This window comes from Pieris brassicae, chromosome 1 (assembly GCF_905147105.1).
Source record: "Pieris brassicae chromosome 1, ilPieBrab1.1, whole genome shotgun sequence".
NCBI classification, from domain to species: Eukaryota; Metazoa; Arthropoda; class Insecta; order Lepidoptera; family Pieridae; genus Pieris; species Pieris brassicae.
The window spans coordinates 10,066,152-10,087,983 of NC_059665.1; the positions used below are offsets into that span (position 1 = coordinate 10,066,152).

Below are 21,832 nucleotides of genomic sequence, written 5' to 3' on the forward strand. Positions count from 1 at the left end.
GGGCGCGGTGTGGGCGGCGCGCGGGGGGCGGGCGGCGCGTGGCGGCGGCGTGAGCGCGCTGCACACCCGCGCAGGCCCATGGAGATCCTCACCAGCATCTACGCGCTACTCGCTGGAGGGGTGAGTAGGCTTAACTATCTCTAGTGGAAAAAGTACTGACATTTATGACCACGAAAAAGCGACATAGTTTTCTATTGACTGCACATTACGACACAGGGCAGCTACACTGTAGTTGGCTATCGGAATGGTGCCAGTAATGAAGATTATGTTTGATTATTATGACCAAAAGAAAGCGAGATGAAAAACAAATTAACGTTTATCAAATAGATATAAGACAGGCCCGACATTTAACGCAGTATTTCCCAACGTAAGGCTCATGCCCCACAGGGGGTTTCTTCTCTATACACCGTCGGTGCTGGGTAACAAGACAATCTTTCAGCCTACTTTCAAGAAATCTAAGATTTTCGTTCGAGAGATTTTCGTTTGTCTCCTAGAAATAATTCTAGAGTCTTCGAATTAGCCTAAGAGATTCGCCCATTGAAAGTTGTGCCCACGAGTAAAAACAATCTATTAAACGTCGATTGAAATGACAGAAAAGATATTTAAAATGTCAAGGACAATAATAATGTTGTGTCTTTTGTCTCTGGTTTTCGAGGTTGGCCAACCGCGATTTGGGTAATCATAATGGGTATTTTTGCCTAACTAAGCGTTTTCTTCTATAGAATGAAAATGAATGTAAAATTTTAGCTTTGTTTTTATGCGTTATATAACTCATTTTTTTTGGATTCCATAAATAAAAACAGATTATTTTGTATTACTTAGACAAGAAGATATTAATAATCTTTGGCAGATGAAATTTTAAAGATACACTTAGCTGAATTTACGAATTTATTCAGTCTATAACTAATTATACAATTCATGATATTAATAATGTTGATTGATAAACTTAAACACATCGTTAAGTTAAGTACGTATAAGTATATATGCCTTCTAAAAAAACTGCCTTCAACTTCTTTACCCGCTAAGAGCTCCGGTTACATGAGTGTTTGTGACCAATACCCCTCTTTTTGCGTAAGGTTAAAATAGGTACTAACAATTTCTTGATATTGCAGCAAGGGATAAATCCCAAAATCGACTCAATAGCATTTCGCCTACACTGTGGAGCCACAACGGCAGCATTGCTTGCTGCCAGCGCAGCTCTAACAACACGCCATCTCGTGGGCAATCCTATAGATTGCATTCATACAAGGTGAGTGACATTAGTGCAAGCTGCAGAGACACTACGTAGTTTAATAGTTTTAAACTAGATGGCGCTATTGTCAACTTGAAATTAAATGGGTTTGTACTAAATAATAAAACATAACTTCTGTTTAAATACTCAAATTGTAACGATAATAACTCAACGTAAATAGCTTAAATCTATAACTCATTAATGATTTCTCTTCCATGTACCATTGTTAGATCGTTGGAAAAGAATATACATTATTGTATTTGATGGCCAGTCAATAATTTAGCTTAAAATATAAATTTTATGATCAATGTAAAATATTTTAGGATGGGTTATTAAGCTTTTTGTTGGCGTTGGTGTAACCACCAATTTATTACTATAGAATGTACCTTATTTGTTTTATTAAGTCCTGGTATCTATTTGCCTTGAAATAAAATTAAGGTCATAATATTTTTCCGCTCTGAAATTACATGCAAATCTTGCTTAGGCATGTTAAATGGGCAGGCTTAGAATCAGTCTGTATAAACATTATCGTTAGATTAATTGTCATGCTGTTGCTAAACATTTCTCTGTACATTTTTTCCGGTGTCTAAAGGTTAAATCAAACTCTGAAATTTCGGTCACCAATTTCATTAATTCATTTTAAGAACTTTAAAATGCTTTGGTATACTTACTTTATTTGGAATGTTACATAATTAAGCTAGTAAACAGTTCCATCATTATTTAGTATACGAAGGTTTACTATAATTGCAAGAACATAAAATTATAAATTAGTGTTCTGAACGAAAAACACAATATAGCAAAGAAATATTTATGACAGGGACATACCAGAAGACGTACTGAACACCTACTGCTGGATACATTCAACGTTTACGGTAGCTGGTGAAGCCGGTGCCTATCCTGGTGTCAGGAGTTCTGGAAATTCGCCACGACGCTACGGAAAGTACTACCAGTGGGTGGCTTTCACGCTCTTCTTGCAGGTAAGTTCACAAAATTCCATTAATACACAACAGTGTGTGTTCGTGCTTAATCCACAATTTCCAGGATGATCTACAGATACTAAATACTTTTGTTAGTTTGAAGATAACCGTATACAGAGTTAATTGAGCAAGAAACTAAATTATGAGAAAGCGGTTTGAATTTTGGCAAACGTAACGATGGATGGAATAAAAATATATGTTTTTAATACACAATACTAATTGTGTATTAGATTTCTATCAGTCTATTAATGATCTATCAATAAACACTCAATTTTTCGCGTAAACAATTTAACCATGACGTTCGCGTACGTCTTCGTTATTTTTGCTTTTGTTTAGATTATAAAAATTTAAAACCACTAAGTTAAGCCAGAATATCGCTATAGGACGTGTTAGTTACCGTCAACAAGAAATACGTAAATCATAAGTTATTTGAATATTATTTTATTTACAATCATCTCTATGCATATCTGCAAAATAAGTAATTTATTGGTCTCTGGGAGACAATCAATCATAGGTGCCAAGGTTCGTACATTCTTGCTCATTTACAAGCTTGACGAATTTCTATGTTTGTACGTGCCATGGATGTACATATCGATCTCTTATAAGCGTGACGATTTCCCAAATCGTCGGAGTTACGTCCCGAGAGTATAGCCCGACGCAGGCACTCTCATCTACATTCGTTCATAGCGATTAACTAAATCATGGGAGTTACACCCCGAGAGCATAGCCAGACGTAGGCATACTAGGTAGGTTGACTGTTAAATTGTATTCATTCGGTACATAGCAATTAGCACGTCATTATTTCGCTCATATTCTATTGTAACACGCGAGTGGTAAATATAGAGTAAATCAATAAGCTCTCTATTATTTGAAGCATCCCGTTGACCCAGGAACCGTACATTTTGGTCCTTCGAGCCATCCAGAATCGTATTTTTTTTTTTTCCCGAGGTATTTGATAAACAACTGGAAATGTTTAATGGTACATTAAAATACAATTTTGTAATGAGTAAAATATAATTCGTTTCGCGATCTATTAGTTTAACAAATAATGTTAACCTTGTCAGTTTGCTATTCGAATATGTACCAAAAAAAGTTTTAAAATCTAATTAAAATTTGTTGAGAAAATATAAGAGGGTACTTTGGTGACAGGATACAGAAAAGATAGATCCTTGTTCCATATACTGTATCGCTTCTTCTCTAAATCCTTTGGAGTGAGACTAAAACATAATATTTAAAAGGACTTGATAACATTGTACTAATTAACAATTTAAATAATAAGCATTTATACAATTTTTATAAAATGGTAAGTGTTAAAGCGGCAACATTTTGTATTGAATTAAATGACTCGTAAATAAATATAATCTATAAAGTACCGTCAAGACCTAAGAACCTATTTTAAGATTTTTTTTAAACAAAACACAGTCAAGGGTTATAGACTAATTCAAACGCAGACGAAGGAAGCCTTTAGATGTGAATGTATACTTTTATTTCGTATCCGTTGTAACCGCAGACTTGATATTGTATCTGGATTACTGCAATAGGATCGTTATTCAAGACCTGTGCAAGGTTTTGGTCCTGTATGTTCATTAACTTTTTGCGTTACAAAGAATTTTTAGTAAATATTTGACAGTACTGATATCGATCCAGCGGTGATACTTTATCCTCTATTAGCTATAATGCAACAACCCTTAGTCTATAGTAAACATTACCCAAGGAAACGATCTTTTATGAAAAAAATAATATTTAAAAATATCATCTGATTGTAAATCAGCATTCGAATCTACTTGAACACATTACAAAATCCTCAATATCAATCCAGTCGTGATTTACAAACAAGCACAGAAGTTTTATATATAAAGGTATATATTTTTAAAAAAATTGTCTGTGGTCTTTCTTACCTTGCTCAGGAACGATAAATCTTGTGACTTACACAGACTAATAACTCAGTTGTATTTAGAGGAAGCAAAAAGCTATCTCTACACACACTTTCAGAACTGATTTTTTTATAAGATAGTGTTGTATGATATATTAATAATATTGGCAGACGGTGACTAACACAAGAACAGTTTTGTTCAAATGTACTGATTGGTTTTTGATGAGTCAATGCTCTCAGCGCGGCTTCTCTTGCACGAATGTATCCAATTACTTATGAAAGTGAATATCATCCATACAAAGACTTAATATCTTAATCCTTTTACGGTAAGCGAAAAATAAAAATGCTTCATGTTTATTCGAAAAGAATTCGCCATTCAAGATATAGGTAAAATGACGTGATTCCTAGCACAATTTTAGTAGATCTGTCTTAATAATATGCTTGATTTATGAGTTTATGTTAAAAAAATTATAATATAGATTTAGCCAAAGATGAAATAAATAATATATACAAAAAGGTTCAAACATTAAGAAATAGGAAAAATCTATAAAAATGATTAAATACCTTCAGCTAAGTAATACCTAATTCGGCCCTGTTATGTGATGGTGTAGAAATCAGGCTTTTCTTGAGAAAATAAAGTGAATGTTAATATATTGCGAAAATTTTGGCACAATCACAAATACGATTAAAACAAACGACACATGGAAGGCAGTCGTGTAATGAGAAGTAATGACTTTAACATGTGGCTTCAAAATAGGACGATATGTCATATTGACGCGTGCCCAGGTGCACCCATGCTGGAAAATGGATGCAAGGGATATGCTTATAGCGGTTAGATTAAATGCAGACATCTCGAAAGCCGAACTCCAGCACTGTGTCTAGATTAGTGTATATATTAGTTCGGCCAACTCCCAGCACATTAATCGTTACTGAGATCAGTGGATAGTGAACAGATCTATATAAATTGTAATTGAATAATTTCATACGTCTATTACGATCTCTCTATTAACACTCGGTAGCTAGTATCTGAGCGTCGTGGTCAGCAAGGAAACATCTCGAACGGAATCTGTTTTTACTAGTTTCTGTACAGCACCTCTCTTATTACAGTGAACAGTTTTGAGGACGATGAGTTTTTCACTGGATCAGTTCATCAGACCACGGCCTATTACGATACGAAAGATCGAACCAGCATATGCGTTAAGAGATGCTTGCTATTTATGTCAAAGTCAAAAATCATTTATTCATATAGGTAACACAACCTACACTTATGAACGTCAATAAACAAGAAATTTACATTAAATGCTTCTAATTTTACATTTACTGCCAGTTCTCAATTCAAGGGCGTAGAACGGAAGAGAAGAACTGGCATTAAATTCTTGGCCAATCTTTTTAATCGCCAAGTTTTTTTTGTATTACACAACGTTTGTAAGGAGCTGCAACCATCACATCATGTTCCACATGACATCAGCAGGAGGCATGGTGAAATAGGAGCACGCACTTACATTCTCGTGGGAACAACACGCAATGTCATCTTGTCAAGAACTCTATTTAAAATACCATAAAGATGATATTGAAAGCTTAGCAAGGATTCTGTATTGTATTTATTTTTGTAAATAAATTAATACTTTGTCCCGCTGAAGCGTGCACCACGGACCAGCTCTGTGTCCACATGTGGCGACCAGCGACAATAATGTTGACCGCACAAACATTAACATAGTTTCCATTTATATATGCCGACTTCTTAACTTTTCCGCACATACCATTAATCCTTACTTACGTTTGGGAAAACTATTTATATCTGAACTGAATATACAACGACTACGACTAATACTAGAGAGAAAGCGTTATCAATTCGACGTTTTTTATAGTCCTCCGTCAGTGGCTCCATTTTAATGGTGTCAAATGACCGGCTCAGCAGGGAAAAAGTCCAAAAGAAAGGGTGTAATCCGGTGATACTTCAGGATATTGAAAGGACGTTTCAGAAAATGCGGATTTCGTGTCAGATAAATATGAATGAAATTTTTTATTTTCAATTTAAGTAGAATTATTTGTTAAGAAACTATTAAACATTCTGCCTCGAGATAAGACCACGAACGTCACTATTTACTTTCATATATTTCCGTAACGTATTGATTTTCCGCTAATTTAATTTAATTTAATTTTATTTTTAGGCTAAATTTCTTTATAGTAATAATTCCTGGATCATCGTTACCAATGCGAATGATTCAAATCTCGACCCGGTGAAAAACCCGAGTTTTGACATGTCTAATACTCGAAATATGCGTTAAATGTTGAGCAAATATATAAAGAGATAATTTGTGAGAAATGTACGATTTTTTAAAGAATTATTGTAAATTACTTACTCGATTAAAATGAAAGTTCATTCAAAAAAGTAGCTCGCAAGTCTCATTAAAGGCCCTGAGGTTGTCTTTTTAGGGGCAGGCAAAATTCTAATCAGAAAAATGCGCTTTTATAGTATAAACATAGATTCATAATTAACCTAACGTATGGCAAATTCACGATACCGATCACGCATTCACCAGAGGCAAAAACACAAACAATGTTTGCGCTTTAACTGGGAATTGAACCTGATACCACAGGCTTTATGATCCGTTTATCCACGAGGCTCTTTAAAAATTACTTGTGGTTGAAAATATAAACCCGCCACAATATTATTTAATAAATTTATTATAGTATTGTGCAAATTACGACATAAAACGACTTGTTAGAACGTTCGAACAAAGGACATACATGAGTACTGTCTATTATAAAAGTTAATCTAGATAAATTATTACAATTTCATTATTATACACATTTTGTGTAAATGTGATAGAGATCTTCGTCTATTTTAATATTTTGTTCTCTTTTAATCTAAAAAAGAAACATTGACGGACGTCCGTCAGCTCTCGACTCAAAGTGTGGACTCAATTTCCGAACTTAGAGTCTCATTTGGTCCGTTGTGCGTTAAGTCCTGGCAACCTAAGCTAGCCTAGCTACTTCCAGAAGGAGAGGAATGAGACATAGAAATATATTTAAAGCTTAGAGTATCTAAGTGTATACAACTAAATATTCATCAACCGAAATAACTTCAGGTTTCGAAATAAATTTTTCGTGTTAACCTAAATTTTACAAAGAGACTTTTGGCGTTGACTGTACATAGATCTTGAATAATATAAGATTGGAGTGCACTCGATATTTTAGTATTTCAGGCAAGACTGTAATGCAGTATTTATAAGGCACGCTTCCATATTCCCTCTAATATTGTAAATGTGGATTACGTTGTCGTTTGCTGGCATATTTAGCTGTTTTGAGCATTATGCCAAAATGCAATACGATTTTTGGCTGATTCTTCGCCTAATCAAAAACAAACCAGTGGCGCTACAACCTTTTTAGGCCTCAGATATCTGTATCTGTTTCATGATCATTTGTCAATCTAATAGGCAAGTAGTTGATCAGCCTGTGCCTGACACACGCCGACGGCTTTTTGGGCAAGCGGGTTTCCTCATGACGTTTTCCTTCTCCATTCGAGTGAAAGTTTAATTCGTAAAACAGAAATTTCATGGCACAGCCGGGGATCAAACCTATAACCTTAAGGATGATAGTCGTACACTGAAGCCACTCGGCCAACACAGCAGTGTTTATAATCAGTGGAGCAAACGATGAAATCTATGTACATTTTACCTATTTATAACGCAGTAGTACGCGTGTAGCCCCTTCTAAAACTAGTAGTTCCTACTAAAATTATAATTATAATTTATGTTCTATATGTATAAGTAACAATATCTTTGTATAAACATATTGCTTTTTTATTTCTTGTTGCTACTCGTCGTTATGTAAGAACATTTATAGAACAAATTACGTGTGATGTTTAGGCTTAAATTGTCCAGAATTTATTGGTAATCGAATTGTAACCAAAATCGAAAAGTAAGTCTAAGTATAACTTATGACCTACTCGACGGTAATGTGCTTTTTTATTCGTAAATGAATGTATCAATAATGCTTGTTGTTTTATGCCTTTTAATACGATTTACACCAGAAAAAATTCTGGTGGGCGAAAAAAGAGAGGGTCCACGAGAATATTGTGAAGATGGAATAAAAGGGATAAAATAAAAATGTGTTTATTAATTCGAACCCTTTTAAGTAAAAACAATTTTTCCATAACAAACTTAATTATAAATTATTTAAAAAATATATGTATATATATAATTTAATTACATCTTTTTTATATGATTACTTTTTCTCCCATTTTCAACACGCCTGAGTGTATGAGTGAGTGTGTGGGTGCAAGTGAGTGAGTGAGTGAATAAATGAAATGTTTAACTACATATTAGGTCTGAAAAGCATGTCCACACTGCGTAAGGTGTGTTCATAGCCAGTTTTTAATCCTATTTTTTCGTAGACTGTAGACGGGTAGATATTAAGCAGCCTATTTAATTGATTATAGATATAGGCTGCCTGCATATTGCATCAGACGAAGTCAGTCCTTCGACGGTTGACGACAACATCCCTATCTTTTTAGGAACAGCCTTCTATCATACGGTTATTGGGGCAGGATTGGAAAATTGTGGCGAGGAATAGAGACAAGTGTAAGAATTTTGGAGAGCCCTTCACTCCGTCGGAGGTCCAATACTAGTGTAAAACATATTGACATCGAAAAAATGCTATTATTCTTATTTTTTATTTAATTCAATATCTATTCAGTGCGATAAAATTTCTCTAAACAAAAGCGTTTTTCAATTCCAATAATACTGTTTATACAAGAATTTTTAATATATATTAAGTAAATTTTATTTAGTTTAAGAACTATCCAAGCCTATAAAATTTTCGCTTCACAAATTTCGTGCCCTTGACGTTGACGAGTGCCAAGAAATGTCGATTAGGTGTGCAAGTGTGAATATTAGCCGGATCATATTGTTTTGACGGCTCCTGACATTATCTGACGCAACTGACGTCTGACATTGAAGCTTTTAGTTCTATGATTTATATACGCATCTTTCTTTTGTCGTTTATTACCGGTTTCTATTTTTGCAGTTAATTTTAAAGATATGTTATTATATACCAAAAAGCAACAGTGAACTCGCAATGCGGAATACTTTAAACACAAGAAGGTGGTCTTCGTTTGGAATTTAACTTTGAAGAAAAATTTATCACGGGAAATAGAAGCCTATACTTACTGAGAACTTATAACTTATTAATATTAAGTTATATGAACCTCAAAGCAGAATTATAAATATAGGTTTTATTCTAAAAATAATGACGACTTATGTAAAATATAGGTCCGATACATAATATATAAGTTTATTTCAATTTAAAATGGTGTAAGGAAATTATTGCTGTGTTAATTGTATTTTTTTACAACACAACAAGGACATACGTTCCTTGCGTGTCCCTTACACAGAAGACGTCCCTGTCATAAGTTAAACGAACGAGTATAGGATAGCCTGGATGTTAAATATTTTTTTGAGTTGCAAATAACAGCCTCCGAGGTTGACAAAAAACTTTTAACATCTCAATCATTTCATTTACTCACTATGCATAAAACGCACAATATATCATTAATAATTATATATAGCGATAAAAAAATGACGTTCGTTCGATTTGAATATTGGTATCCAACCCGCGTTGGATCGTTAATTTTTTTTGGTAGACAAGTAGATGTACGGGCGAAGCAAAATGTATTTGTTTCACGCCCAATTGGTTAATAAATAACGGATGAATGTTTAATTAAAACTAAATAAAGACAAGATTTTGAATGAGCTTAATAAAAACAAATAATCGTTATATTATCTATATCTTGCTTGTACGGTGAAAGATAACATAGGATACAAGGATAACATACCTTAGATGGAAAAAGTCGACCACCTACTTGCGTATTAGAATTTATCACGGAACAGATACAGAAATCTGAGGACCAGACCTATCGTACAAAGGTTGTACCACCATTGGTGTATAATAAATAAAAACGAGAAAAGATTCGTTGTAGAGAGTCACATTTTTTTACGCGCCATCTCTTTCTTGTCCCTACCACGGTTGATTCGAAGAGATTAGAAGCCATATAACAAAAATATATAATAACTATAACAATGATAGTAATAATTCTTTTACAATTAATGAAATTCTGTAATAATCTTAGTAGTAATGAGGTAAAATGATACAATTGTATTATTTGTATTCAAGTTTAACAAAATTAAACTTTATCTTATTTAACTTTATTTAACCAATATCAGTTTAAGTTGCATATAGTAGATCATTTTTCGAAAAATAAGGTTATAAAGAAGTTTCACTTATACTAGTACACGCACATATTTTAATACTGGTATAGTTTTATATGTCGATATCGCACTGTACGTAAACCTACACTGTAGTTGTCATTAATGAATTTGCAAACTTTTATGAAATTTATTTTGTGATTTGATATCATCGTTTGAAGTTCGTATCCATTTATACCATTTTTGTTAATCTCCCTAGCATTAAACATTTGAAGATGTGTTTATGTGGAGATTTTTTGAAAATATATACATGCAAAGGCGACGTAATAAAATGAAATTTTATCATTGTGACCCATTTTAGTCTCTATATTAAGTCGCGGGACGAAACTAGTTAAAACTAAAAATATTATAATTTTTTTTAATATTATACTTTCTTACTTATAAAAAAATAGAGTACATCCTCAAGCTGTTCTGTTGCACATGTATGTTGCAATTAACCAGGACGTAGAACCAAAAATTAGTTGAAATACCAAAAAAAGTTTGCGCCATAAACAAATATATCTTTCAACATCGACGAATAAAAAATGATTAATATTTTAATTAGTATTTCATTCAGAGTGAAGTTTTGTAGAGTGTACGAAACTTTGAAAATGTTCAAATGAATTGACAGAGTTTCAGTAATAATTAGCCTTTTTACAAAGTACCAAGTGGACGAACCTAAAAACCTCATTTCCTGGCGGATTTAACTTCTAATTAGTAAAACAATACTTTTGGTGTATTTTAAGTGCCTAGAATGATCACTTAATTCAGCGTCCAAACTAATCTTTGATCAAGTAATAAACAAATATAAAACTGCGGAAAATATATGTATGAAAAATAATACAGCGTCCCGCGTTTATTCTATATTTATTATTTTGGCAAAATGTGAGCCTATGATACTCTGTCAAAATCATAGTATCCATCAGGTAGACAAGATGTGTCTTGTCTAAGAAATTTAAAATATTCGGCTAAATCTCTTTAAATTTTTATTAAAAGATCTGTCCAAAGCAATATGAATAAAAGTCAAAACGAAACAAGCCACAAATATTTTATTTCTGAAATCTTAGTCTTAAAATAAGTAATGGTCTTAACAATGATAGTGTACAGCTCCTTATGTGCTATGACATATTTATTGTTACATATTCATAGTATCATAGACAACATTCTGATTACGCAGAATATTTACATTTTATTAACGCCTGACACAACAATATGCAACAATGATGCCGCAAATGTTTCCTTCCTAAATTCTTATAATAATTTGTACGTTTATAAACTAATGAATCCCTTAAAGAAAATAATCGTTTTAAAATTCTTTATTTGGTTTATAATAGCGCAAAGAGGTGTATTAAGTTGATTGTGTTAGCGTGAATATAGTATAAACATTGACGTGTTTCATCAGCCGACCTAATAACTTCAAATATTATGATGTAGGCACTGTGACTCGTGCTGTACGAGTATTGCACGCTCCAACTTAACTTTATAAATAGATTGCACATCGGGTGTATTTAACCTAAGAAGCTTTTTCTGTGAGGCCGCCCGTCCAGTCGACGCGAACTCTTCGGCGCGCCGCCCGCGCTAAACCGCTCATCGCTCCCGCCAAAACTGTCAAACTCGATTCGAAATTCGAAAATTTTGCTTTTTTTTATTTACGTCCAGCTAGTGGCGGGAGGCTACCACGTGATTCGATATCAGTGAGTGTTCGTCCGAACAAAACGCCGCGCGTAAACCGTTCTAAAATAAAACGTCGATTGAAACCGGAGCATCTCGAAGGTTAATGACAAAATAAAAAACGTGCATTAAATTGTGTCTAAGCGTTCGTCAGCCTGGATCGTCCTTTAATAGCGACACGTGAGTTAATAAACAAAAAAATACCATATCTCCGTACAAGCGACGGAAAACTCAAGAAAAACTTCAGTGAATTTTTATTTTCACCTACTTTTATGTAGATCAGTAAAACATGGAACATTTGATGTATTTTACTATCAGAAGCGGAGTCATAAAAAGTAAAAGCCTATTTTAATAGTCTATTTTTAAAAGAATCACTAAATAGGTTACTTGTAACAATCGCTCGTAAGCTTTAAATATTCACAGATGCGTGGTCTGTGTTTGAAGAGTTTAAGGAATACTATGAAAGTGCAGGTATTATGCAGTTTTAAAGCGGCTACAGTTGCTTTCAGTCAAAACTATTGTGTGCGAAAAGCGACGCATGTTTTCACACAATATGTCTAAAATTATAGGCAGGCAGTCGATACACATATTGTATATGTACACTGTTCATGTGAGCGAGCGTTTGTTTATATGCGTTTTATTTTAATTAAACATTCATCCGAACGTGACAGCTAATTAGTTAGGAAGACACTAGAATTAAATTTAAATATTTATGGTAGGCGTTCCTACAAACGATTATACATCATCCGCAGTTCCTCCAAAACTTATTAAGCCATTTCCTAGCCCAGTTATCTTATTTTTCATAGCGTAATGTCGAAACTATCTAATGTTCATCGCACGGGGCGTTTGGACAGTGTTGACCCATATCGCAAAACGCGTACAATATAAATACATTAAACAACTACTAATCATTTTCCAGCGCCCGATATTCTTAACATACGCTAATAAAATTGTTAAAGTTATTTTGTACGTACACGTGATTCACACCCATAGTTAATGTCTTCATTAGGCTTTGGAAATATTAAAATTACACAGACATTCCAGTTATAAATCGTTTTTAACTATTATGAATTAATTTATTCCAAAATTTACAAAGTTATTTAATATTAAATTATCTTTAGCCTTAGTTTAACTATGATATGTCACGTTTAGCAAAATATGCTAAATGCAGCTAAGCGTCTACGCTATAATTAGACCTATTGTAAAAAAGAAAATTACTTCCTGACTCCACAATCTAAAACTCAAATTCGCCTTTATACAAGTCAACGTTAGGAATAAAATATAAAGCTGTGTTTCTCGGTATTTTTTTTAATATGGCAAAGATTTCCACAGATAATGATGACAACATAGCTGTGTCACATATGTGAATATTATCTCTACTGTAAAGACAGATAAGATTTTGGGCTTCGTTATACAATATTGATTAAATAGTAAAATGTTTCCGTTGCAGAGCATAAGACGATTTTCTTTGTGAAAATCTTTAAGCAAATCGTGTCAAGTACGCTAAACAAATACAAACGGTGTAACGCTTGTCAAAAATACATTTTTAAAACGATGCGTCGAGGAATTCAAAGAAACTTATTGCGATCGTAAAGATATTTAAAGAAATTAAAATTACGATATCATAACTCGATGTTATAATTTCTTTCTTGTATAATTCGTTCAATATAAGTTTTATATAGTTTATCAAAAGAAATTTAATATATCACTGGGCATATATTAAAACTTCTGAATCGATCATGATAGGTTTTGTAAATATACCAGTATATATTATTTTTATTTTTGGAAAAAAATGTGGTATAAAAAGTCCCTGGACAATATGGCAGGGGAGTAGAGCAGTAGAGTGTTATAAATTAATAAAAAAAATACACCAGTAATGTCTGTTATACGATAAAATAATAGTCCATATAGTTTATGATTTGACATCAAACGTTCGTTTGTTTTATTCGACGCGTAAATTAGTGGATATAAATTGTGGTTATTGCCTTATTTATTTTTACATAAAAACTTTTTCCTCATTAAACTTCTTTGGCAATCTAATGTCGACATTATGTCCTCATTTCCCTCTTTCCAAACGTTGCTTATGGACAAAATGGCCGCTTATCAGTAGTCCATTCTGTTTTCGCGCGCTTTTCTGACACTCGTAATGGCGGGAACGATTGATAGAATTTGCTGTTGATTGATATAAAACGAGCAAATGACCAATAGGTGGCGTTAATCGCCGCTCGAAAGTTATAAAATAAAAGTTATGAGCGCAACTTTCACCCGTAAAATAAATAGCCGATGTGTTGAAAATATATCCGTTATATTTTCTTCCCGGTGAGTGGTGGGACAGTTTTACGTGATAACATCATTTATGGCCAGTGTTTATAACAGTTGGGTGACACGTTACAATTAATAATGGGTTAAATCTTGAACGTAAAGTTTGTACCTAATAATTCAATCTACGAACTAAAATAAAAAAATACAGACGCCGTTATGGCAAAATAATATCTTTACGAAAGAATTAGAAAATAAATCCTATGTTACGATAATTTAATTCATATCGCATGGATTAGCTATTAGAGTATTTATATAGGTAAATAAAAAGATGATGATTATAATGATTATTTCTTTCTATTCAGTTATGAAATTTTATGTAAAAATAGACAAAAAAGCCTTATCTCTAACCTTGCTAATTAATATTGCAGTAATCGAAATTCTTGAGATTTTCTTTTTTTAGCAGAAGTGACATCACAATGGGCTAACTTATGTAACATAATTTTTTTTATGATAATTAAAACTAGTAGTATTTTTTTTGATAAACGCAGTAATTGCATGAAAATTCTACGTTTACATATGATAAGAGCAAAAGTGTAAGAAACGCGATACTTGCTAATCTGTACTAGAAATAATTCTAATGCAAAAAAGAAATGCAGCAACTTGCAACATTACTGCATTATTGTTTAGCATCGGCCAACATTTATCATTTCAACATTTAAAGGTTTCTAAATAAAAACGCAGTATTGTATAGTGTACACTGCTGGGCTTGCGTGTAGCAAAGCTTCATTTAGTCGAAGAACACAGTTCTTAATCATTAAATTGTCTCTCAGACACCTAAAAAGGGGTGTATCGCGTTAATCTGCGAACGACTTTCTTGCAAGTGCTGCATTTGCAGTCAGCAGGATATAAAGACGAACAAAAATTACATCTCGCATCTCGTATTTAAAAAACAATCTTTATAAGAACCAACAATTTCCAACAATCAATATCCTTGCAAAATATCCGTTGAGTCCGGAGTTCACTTTAAGAACTTTATACATAATATAAATTCACATAACGTTGAATTTCAAGGAGACCCCAGGAGTAACAAAAGAGTTGGAAACACGATTTGAAACGAATAAATCACACAGTGCGGCATAAAACGCTGACTTTAATGCCTGCACATGTGACGGTACACTATTTTGTGGATTGTTTTTGAGGCGATTTATATTACAATCTTGAAGAAGTCAGAATCTACAAATACCTATAGTAGAATCATTTGACTACACAAACAAATTTGCTATTGCAATTTTCGTAGTTCGTTCGTTCGTTCGTTTTACGGTAATAGCGGTACTTGGAAATCGATAAAGACTGCAATTTTAGATTTTTTTTATTCATTGACATATTTTATATAATGTCCAAGGTTTCTTTTTTCTGATGTTTCACGTATCTTATATATAACAAATCGATTAAAACAGATTATCCTTATTTAACAATTCGTTGTTAAATACTATACTACAATTAGACTTACATTATATAGTTAGGGCAACGGACCATAATAAAGTATTAAAAAATTAAATGTGGTTAAGTGTAACTACAGATAATATAGAATAACTTAAATATAATAAAGAGAAAATAAACCACTAGATTAACCACTTTACACATGGATTGTTTTTTTTTGCATTAAGTAGGCTCCAATACAATAGACTTATTTGAAAAATACACCACCAGAACACTTCGTTATTCCTGTTGAACATAGGCCATAGAATATTTTCAATGCAACTCTCATCCCTGACATCGAAGGTTCTATCAACTCCTGTGCACGAATGGACTTTCTATGTGCGCATTTAACACTCGTACGGTGAAGGAAAACATTGTGAGGAAACCGGCTTGCCTGTGAATCAAAAACTCGACGGCGTGTGTCTGGTACAGGAGGCTGCTCATCTACTTGCTTATTACATTGACAAATGATCACGAAATAAGTACAGAAATCTGAGGCCCAGATCTAAAATTGTAGCCCCACTAATTATTTTTATTTGATCAATAAACACATATTTATACTTTCATTGCTTTTACATTTTAATGATACAATCAATGATTCTCACGATCCCAATATGTCTTGGAAAGCCGTTGGCAAACTTTGTTAAAACTATCCGTTTCAGGCGGACTGCAATAAGTAAGACTAAACTTGGGTAATATTTGTATAGGCTTACGGGAGCTTTTCAAGTTTTACTTAAATCGTCAGCCAATATCAGGGTTCCTGACTTTATATTTAGCTATTTTGACTTTGCAAGATGGCATGTTAAACTGAAATTCGTAAAATTTTCAACAACATGACGTTCACGAAGTTGTATTGCACGTACGTACGCCATGTTTTAAAATCTTTTGCTACGATTATGCCTGATGACGTCAATCAATCTAGTATAATAGTTATTGAAATCATTTTTAAGCCGTTTTTATTAAAACTGTAATAAATGTTAATCTAGTCCAATGTCCCAACCTTTCTTGTACCATGCCCCATCTTAGCCTTTTTAAAATTCTTTTGTAATATTGTAATACATAATTTTTAATATCCTCAATTGAATTGCTCACTCAAGAAACTTAAATGATATGTGTTTTAGGAAGAAATTATTTGGAAATTGTTAACAAAATACAGTAAGTAGAGTATAAAACATATAATTAAAAACTGAAATTCCAATTAATTCAAAAAATAATATTTTTTCGAGTAGCCTTCCTTAACAATAAAATTGTCCCCTGTGGGGCGTGGCTCTCACGTTGAGAAACACTGATCTAGACAATCTCTGGTTATTTAAAATGATTTACTAATAATAATATTATTCACGTATTCCCAATTGAAAATATAAAGTGATTTTTAGTCACATAATGTAGTTTTTAGTATGGAGTTATGAATCGACGCTACGCCGCCCGCCCAAACCTTTTCATACGCCTTAGATATTCAAGAAACTTCTATAGAAAGCGAATAAATCTAACATACGGTGATAAATGAACGATTGTTCAGGTCTAAAAGTTGTGAAATCTTTCATTTTAAAGCCACTGATATATTCAAGCAGTCAGACGTGATAAATTTACATTCAGACTTATAAAGGTTTCAAAATTCCGTAAATGTATTAAATATTTGGAATATTATTTAAAAGAAGTAAAGTGAATCTTTGTGAGCTTGACTTTTCGTAATTTACACATTTTTCTATAGAGAAAAAATACTGTTGACTAATATATATGTTTATAAGGCGTAAGTCAAGTTATCTGGAGTCTGTTTTTTTTTTAAATTTGTGTTTCAACCAATTCGTGGAGAAAAAATTATTACAATTCTTCGGAATTTGAATTTGTTTCCTAGTAATTTCTAAAAAATCTAAGTTTTTTAAATAAATGTGGGGGCAGGCAAAAAACTTGGACATACTGGATTAAACTAGGCTACGGCAGTCATTATATCAGAAATATAACTTTTAAGATTTGTAAAATTTACAATTATTTCCAACACTCAGTATTTCAAATACAATATTTACAATATTCTTAACCTACGTTGTAATAATAATAATTATTAAAACATTGATTTACTAATGCACTTACAAATATAAAGTATTTACAATGTTATTAACTTACACAGAGATAATTTCAGAAATTTTATATTTTTAGTTAAATATATTCCGTACATATTGGGACCGTACACATATATTTCTGTGTCTGTATTATTAATCTTTGTATTTTTTTTTAAATTTTACATTTCTATTGTATAGAATAATATTTAGTGAGAGCAGTGTTGGCCTAGTCGCTTCAGCGTGCGACTCTTATACCTGAAGTCGTAGGTTCGAACCCCGGCTGTGCACCAATGGATTTTCTTTCTATGTGCGCATTTAACATTGGCTGGTAAAGGAAAACATCGTGAGGAAACCGGCTTGCGTTAGACCCATAAAGTCGACGGCGTGCGTCAGGCACGGAAGACTGGTCACCTACTTCTCTATTAGATTTACAAAGATCATGAAACGGACACAGAAATCTGAGGCCCAGACCTAAAAAGGTTGTAGCGCCATTGCTTTATTTTATTTTTATATATATTTACTAAGTGGCTCGATTATAATGATATATTCTAAAATATTTGTAAATGTGATTGAAAAAACATTTCATCATACTAACCCGCAACATTTTGGCATCTTATTCGATATCTGTTTTAATCTTTTAGTTTGATTGAAAATAAATATAGTGCAATTTGCATGCTATATGCTTATAGATTAAAAATATATATATACATACATATTTTTATTAAACTATTGGAGTTACTTTTTACATTGAGATGGGTACTGGAAAAACTATAACTTTGTGGTAAAAAATATGGTATGGTTAAGCTAAAAATCGTATGGTTAGCCCGTTAAATTAAACGCTTTCGTCATGGAAATTTAAAAATAGACATAGATGTACACATAACATTTATCACTAACAAAGTACACACACAGTAACACAAAAAAAATTGAGATAACAATTATTTATTTCTTTCAAAGAACCAGTTACGTTTATGTGTGTAATGCAGTGTATTAAATATGACATTAAAGACCATTCGTACGCAAATAAAACCGTATGCAGCTAGTTAAGTACTAGTTAAAGCGTGCAGTATTTTTGAAATGGTTATAATTATAATACGCATTCGCCTATAAACCACATCGTACTCCTATTTTCAATGATTCATTTAAATAAATAGATGTTAACTTATCTAACAGATCAGCAACGTACTTGCGAGCTTTCTGGCAATGTCCATTGGTGGTATCACTTAACATCAGATGAGCCTCCTGCCCGTTTGTTAAAAAAAAAGAAAAAGAAAAAGGTCATTCCCATACAATTTTAATGATATGATGTAATTCTTATCTACTCATAAGGAAGTCAGAATAATGTAGTCCACAATGAGCACTACTTCATATTTACACACCACCTCTGACAATAAAAGTACATATTACGAATCTTATTTAATTTCTATGACGAAAGTCATAAAAAAAGTTCTCGTTAATAGTTGAATATAAATCGATTTATTCTACAGAACCATCCTTGAAGGATGCGACTGCCACTTAGCCAATAATTGATGATCATCAAAAGGGCTCATAAAATCTCGGTAAACAGGGCTAAAGGACTCTTAATTTTTGCTTATCTATACGATAAAAAATTGCCGCTCCAGTGACCTCATGTAAATTGAGTGGATCAGCTCGCGATTTACATAGAAATATTTGATCAGTTATTTATATTCATTTTCAATATCGAAGTTGATATACGAAACAATTATTTTCCGTAAGAATTCACCCATTTTGTGTGTCCATGGGCTTGTCATTTGTCTTTACGCCAGTGCTACATATTGAAACGGAACTTGTTTAAGAGATAAACGTTTCTTGAGTTTATATAACGTTTTGAATGCCATTTACAGATAAATAGTTGATATTATGAGCTAAATATTTTCTTATATCCAAATTGTTTAATGTTGATTTTTTAATCATGAAATGACGGCTTTTCATGTTATGGAGTTCCGACTTGGGATATGCTTAGTTACAATTCTATCTGGGTAAATCATTATTTTTGTAGATATTGACGATATATTAGATAGACACGTTCTATTATACTGTACAACATTGTTTTGTTCCATCATCTATAGTTTCCACATTGCACGCGATGAACAGATTTTATATGGATAATTTTTCACATCATGGCTTATACTTTGGTTATAATGTTTTTGTTAGGGAACACATTCAATTTAAATACATTTTCAAAAAAAATGGGATATAGTAATATAGCCTATGTCATTCAGTGAAGATGCAGCTTTCTAATGGTTAAATAATTTTTATAATTGGTCCAGTAATGTTTGTGTGAAAACATTACTAACATACATACAAAAACACAAATGTTTCCCCTTTATAATATTAGTTTAGATGCCTAAAGCTACTAATTACTATGTAATTATTTTTAACGCCATCTGTTATCGGAATTAATAAATCTACGTAAACAAAAGCGTAGTTATATTGAAACAAACGACTTGTTAAAGAAACTTATTTGATAAATTATGTATTCCAAAAAAAACATATCACAGAGAAACATTAAAATTAGTTTTAACAAGTTTTAAAACGTTCTATCACTTAAAGTGATTATAATTTTCTGCAATATAAACTCCAGACCGGAGATTTAATTCCTGTGCTCAAAATACATTTTCACCGAATGCATCGCACGTGTTTATTATGATAGTAGACGATTAACTTTATGTATGTGCAAATACCATTCATAACCCGACATCATAATAAACAGTTGCTTGGGAATTGTTGGTTGCCGGAAATGAGAGAAATTATATACCGAACTGGTTAAAGTGTTTTAAAACACGCGACGCTGCCACCTAGTGATATCTCAATCATAAACCTTAATATTCTAGGAGTTATGTATTCCTAAATACTCTCCTTATGTAGGAGAATGCAAAACCCTTAGAACGCTATAAACAAATGGTCTAAACTATTTCACAGTAACATTAGAAATAGTTAGAAGCCCGTAAAGACACGTTGGTTTTATGACGGATGACATTTGCCATAGATAATGAAATTCTATTTATTGCCAAACCATAAAATATATTCTGAACTAGTAGCTCGCCCTTGCATTCAATAAAATAAGTCGTTTTCTAAATGGCCCTGATGTATAAATAAGTTATATTGACTGTCGAACTAAAGTTATACATTTAAACTATCTTTGGTTGTTAATACGAGTGGTAATTTGCTACCGGTTGATGGGGAGAGACAACATTGTGGTTTTGCAAAAATAAAGCGAAATAATACAGATATATATAGTAAATTAAGATATTAATCTGTGGTACGTGTTAGCTGGCTTTTGGCAATAAATGCGATGCAACTTAAACATAGTAAAGCGGGGAAGTATAATTCTGAGAACGAATTTGTATTTCGTGTACTAGGAAACTTTCTTGTCGTTTTAATGAAGTTTTTAATTTATTTACAGTTTATACGAATACTCTTTTAACAAATTTATAATTTATTTATTTATAATGCTTATATAGTTTTCGGTTTGACGTCCGAGGCAAAAATAATTAATAGAAATCAAAAAATAATCTATTAAAAAGTGAACGCTAAATATTCCTAATCAATACCCTGTCAATAGGATTATTAATCAATATTTTTTGGACTTTTATCTATTTTATAAGGTTGGCAGTATTGTAATTCAAATGGAGGTATCATTGAAAATAGAACCACTCCAATGTCGTTAAATTATTTTACAATATTAAAAAAATCTTAATATATATTAGGAACAAGAATTTAAAAACGTTTTTTCAATTGGAACCGGTGTATGATATGCTTGTTTGTTTAATTTCGAGAGATGCGACAAAAAATATATTATCATAAGTCACATTACATTTATTTAACCATACAGAAATAAACAGTCCATCGTAAGGAAAACGGTATTACGGTAAGGCGTTTTCAGGGGACCTTACGAATACTTATCCTTATATAGAATAACTAATAAATAGAATAGATCGCAAAACAGTGAGGAAATTCTGCCAGCATTAAAGGTGCATTGCAACAGGGACTATTAATAAATAGAACACAAA

At 32.5% G+C, this 21,832-nt stretch overlaps 1 protein-coding gene across 7 annotated transcripts in view; it reads left to right on the forward strand.

The window, feature by feature from the left end:
* The first annotated feature begins 31 nt into the window (after positions 1–31).
* The window catches only part of LOC123707333 (innexin shaking-B), a 70,464-nt gene continuing 48,663 nt past the window's right edge, over positions 32–21,832 (forward strand). For 2 of the 7 annotated variants that reach the window (XM_045657277.1, XM_045657310.1), the window contains exon 1: positions 11,887–12,180. Coding sequence is in view for 1 of the 7 variants with exons in the window: in XM_045657337.1 (XP_045513293.1) it covers positions 79–120; positions 1,113–1,249; positions 2,049–2,208 (339 nt within the window). In the remaining 6 variants the exon portion in view is untranslated. Of the gene's footprint in view, positions 121–1,112; positions 1,250–2,048; positions 2,209–11,886; positions 12,181–21,832 lie in introns of those variants that run through there. The other 5 variants (XM_045657299.1, XM_045657288.1, XM_045657330.1 and 2 more) reach the window with 3 other exon arrangements.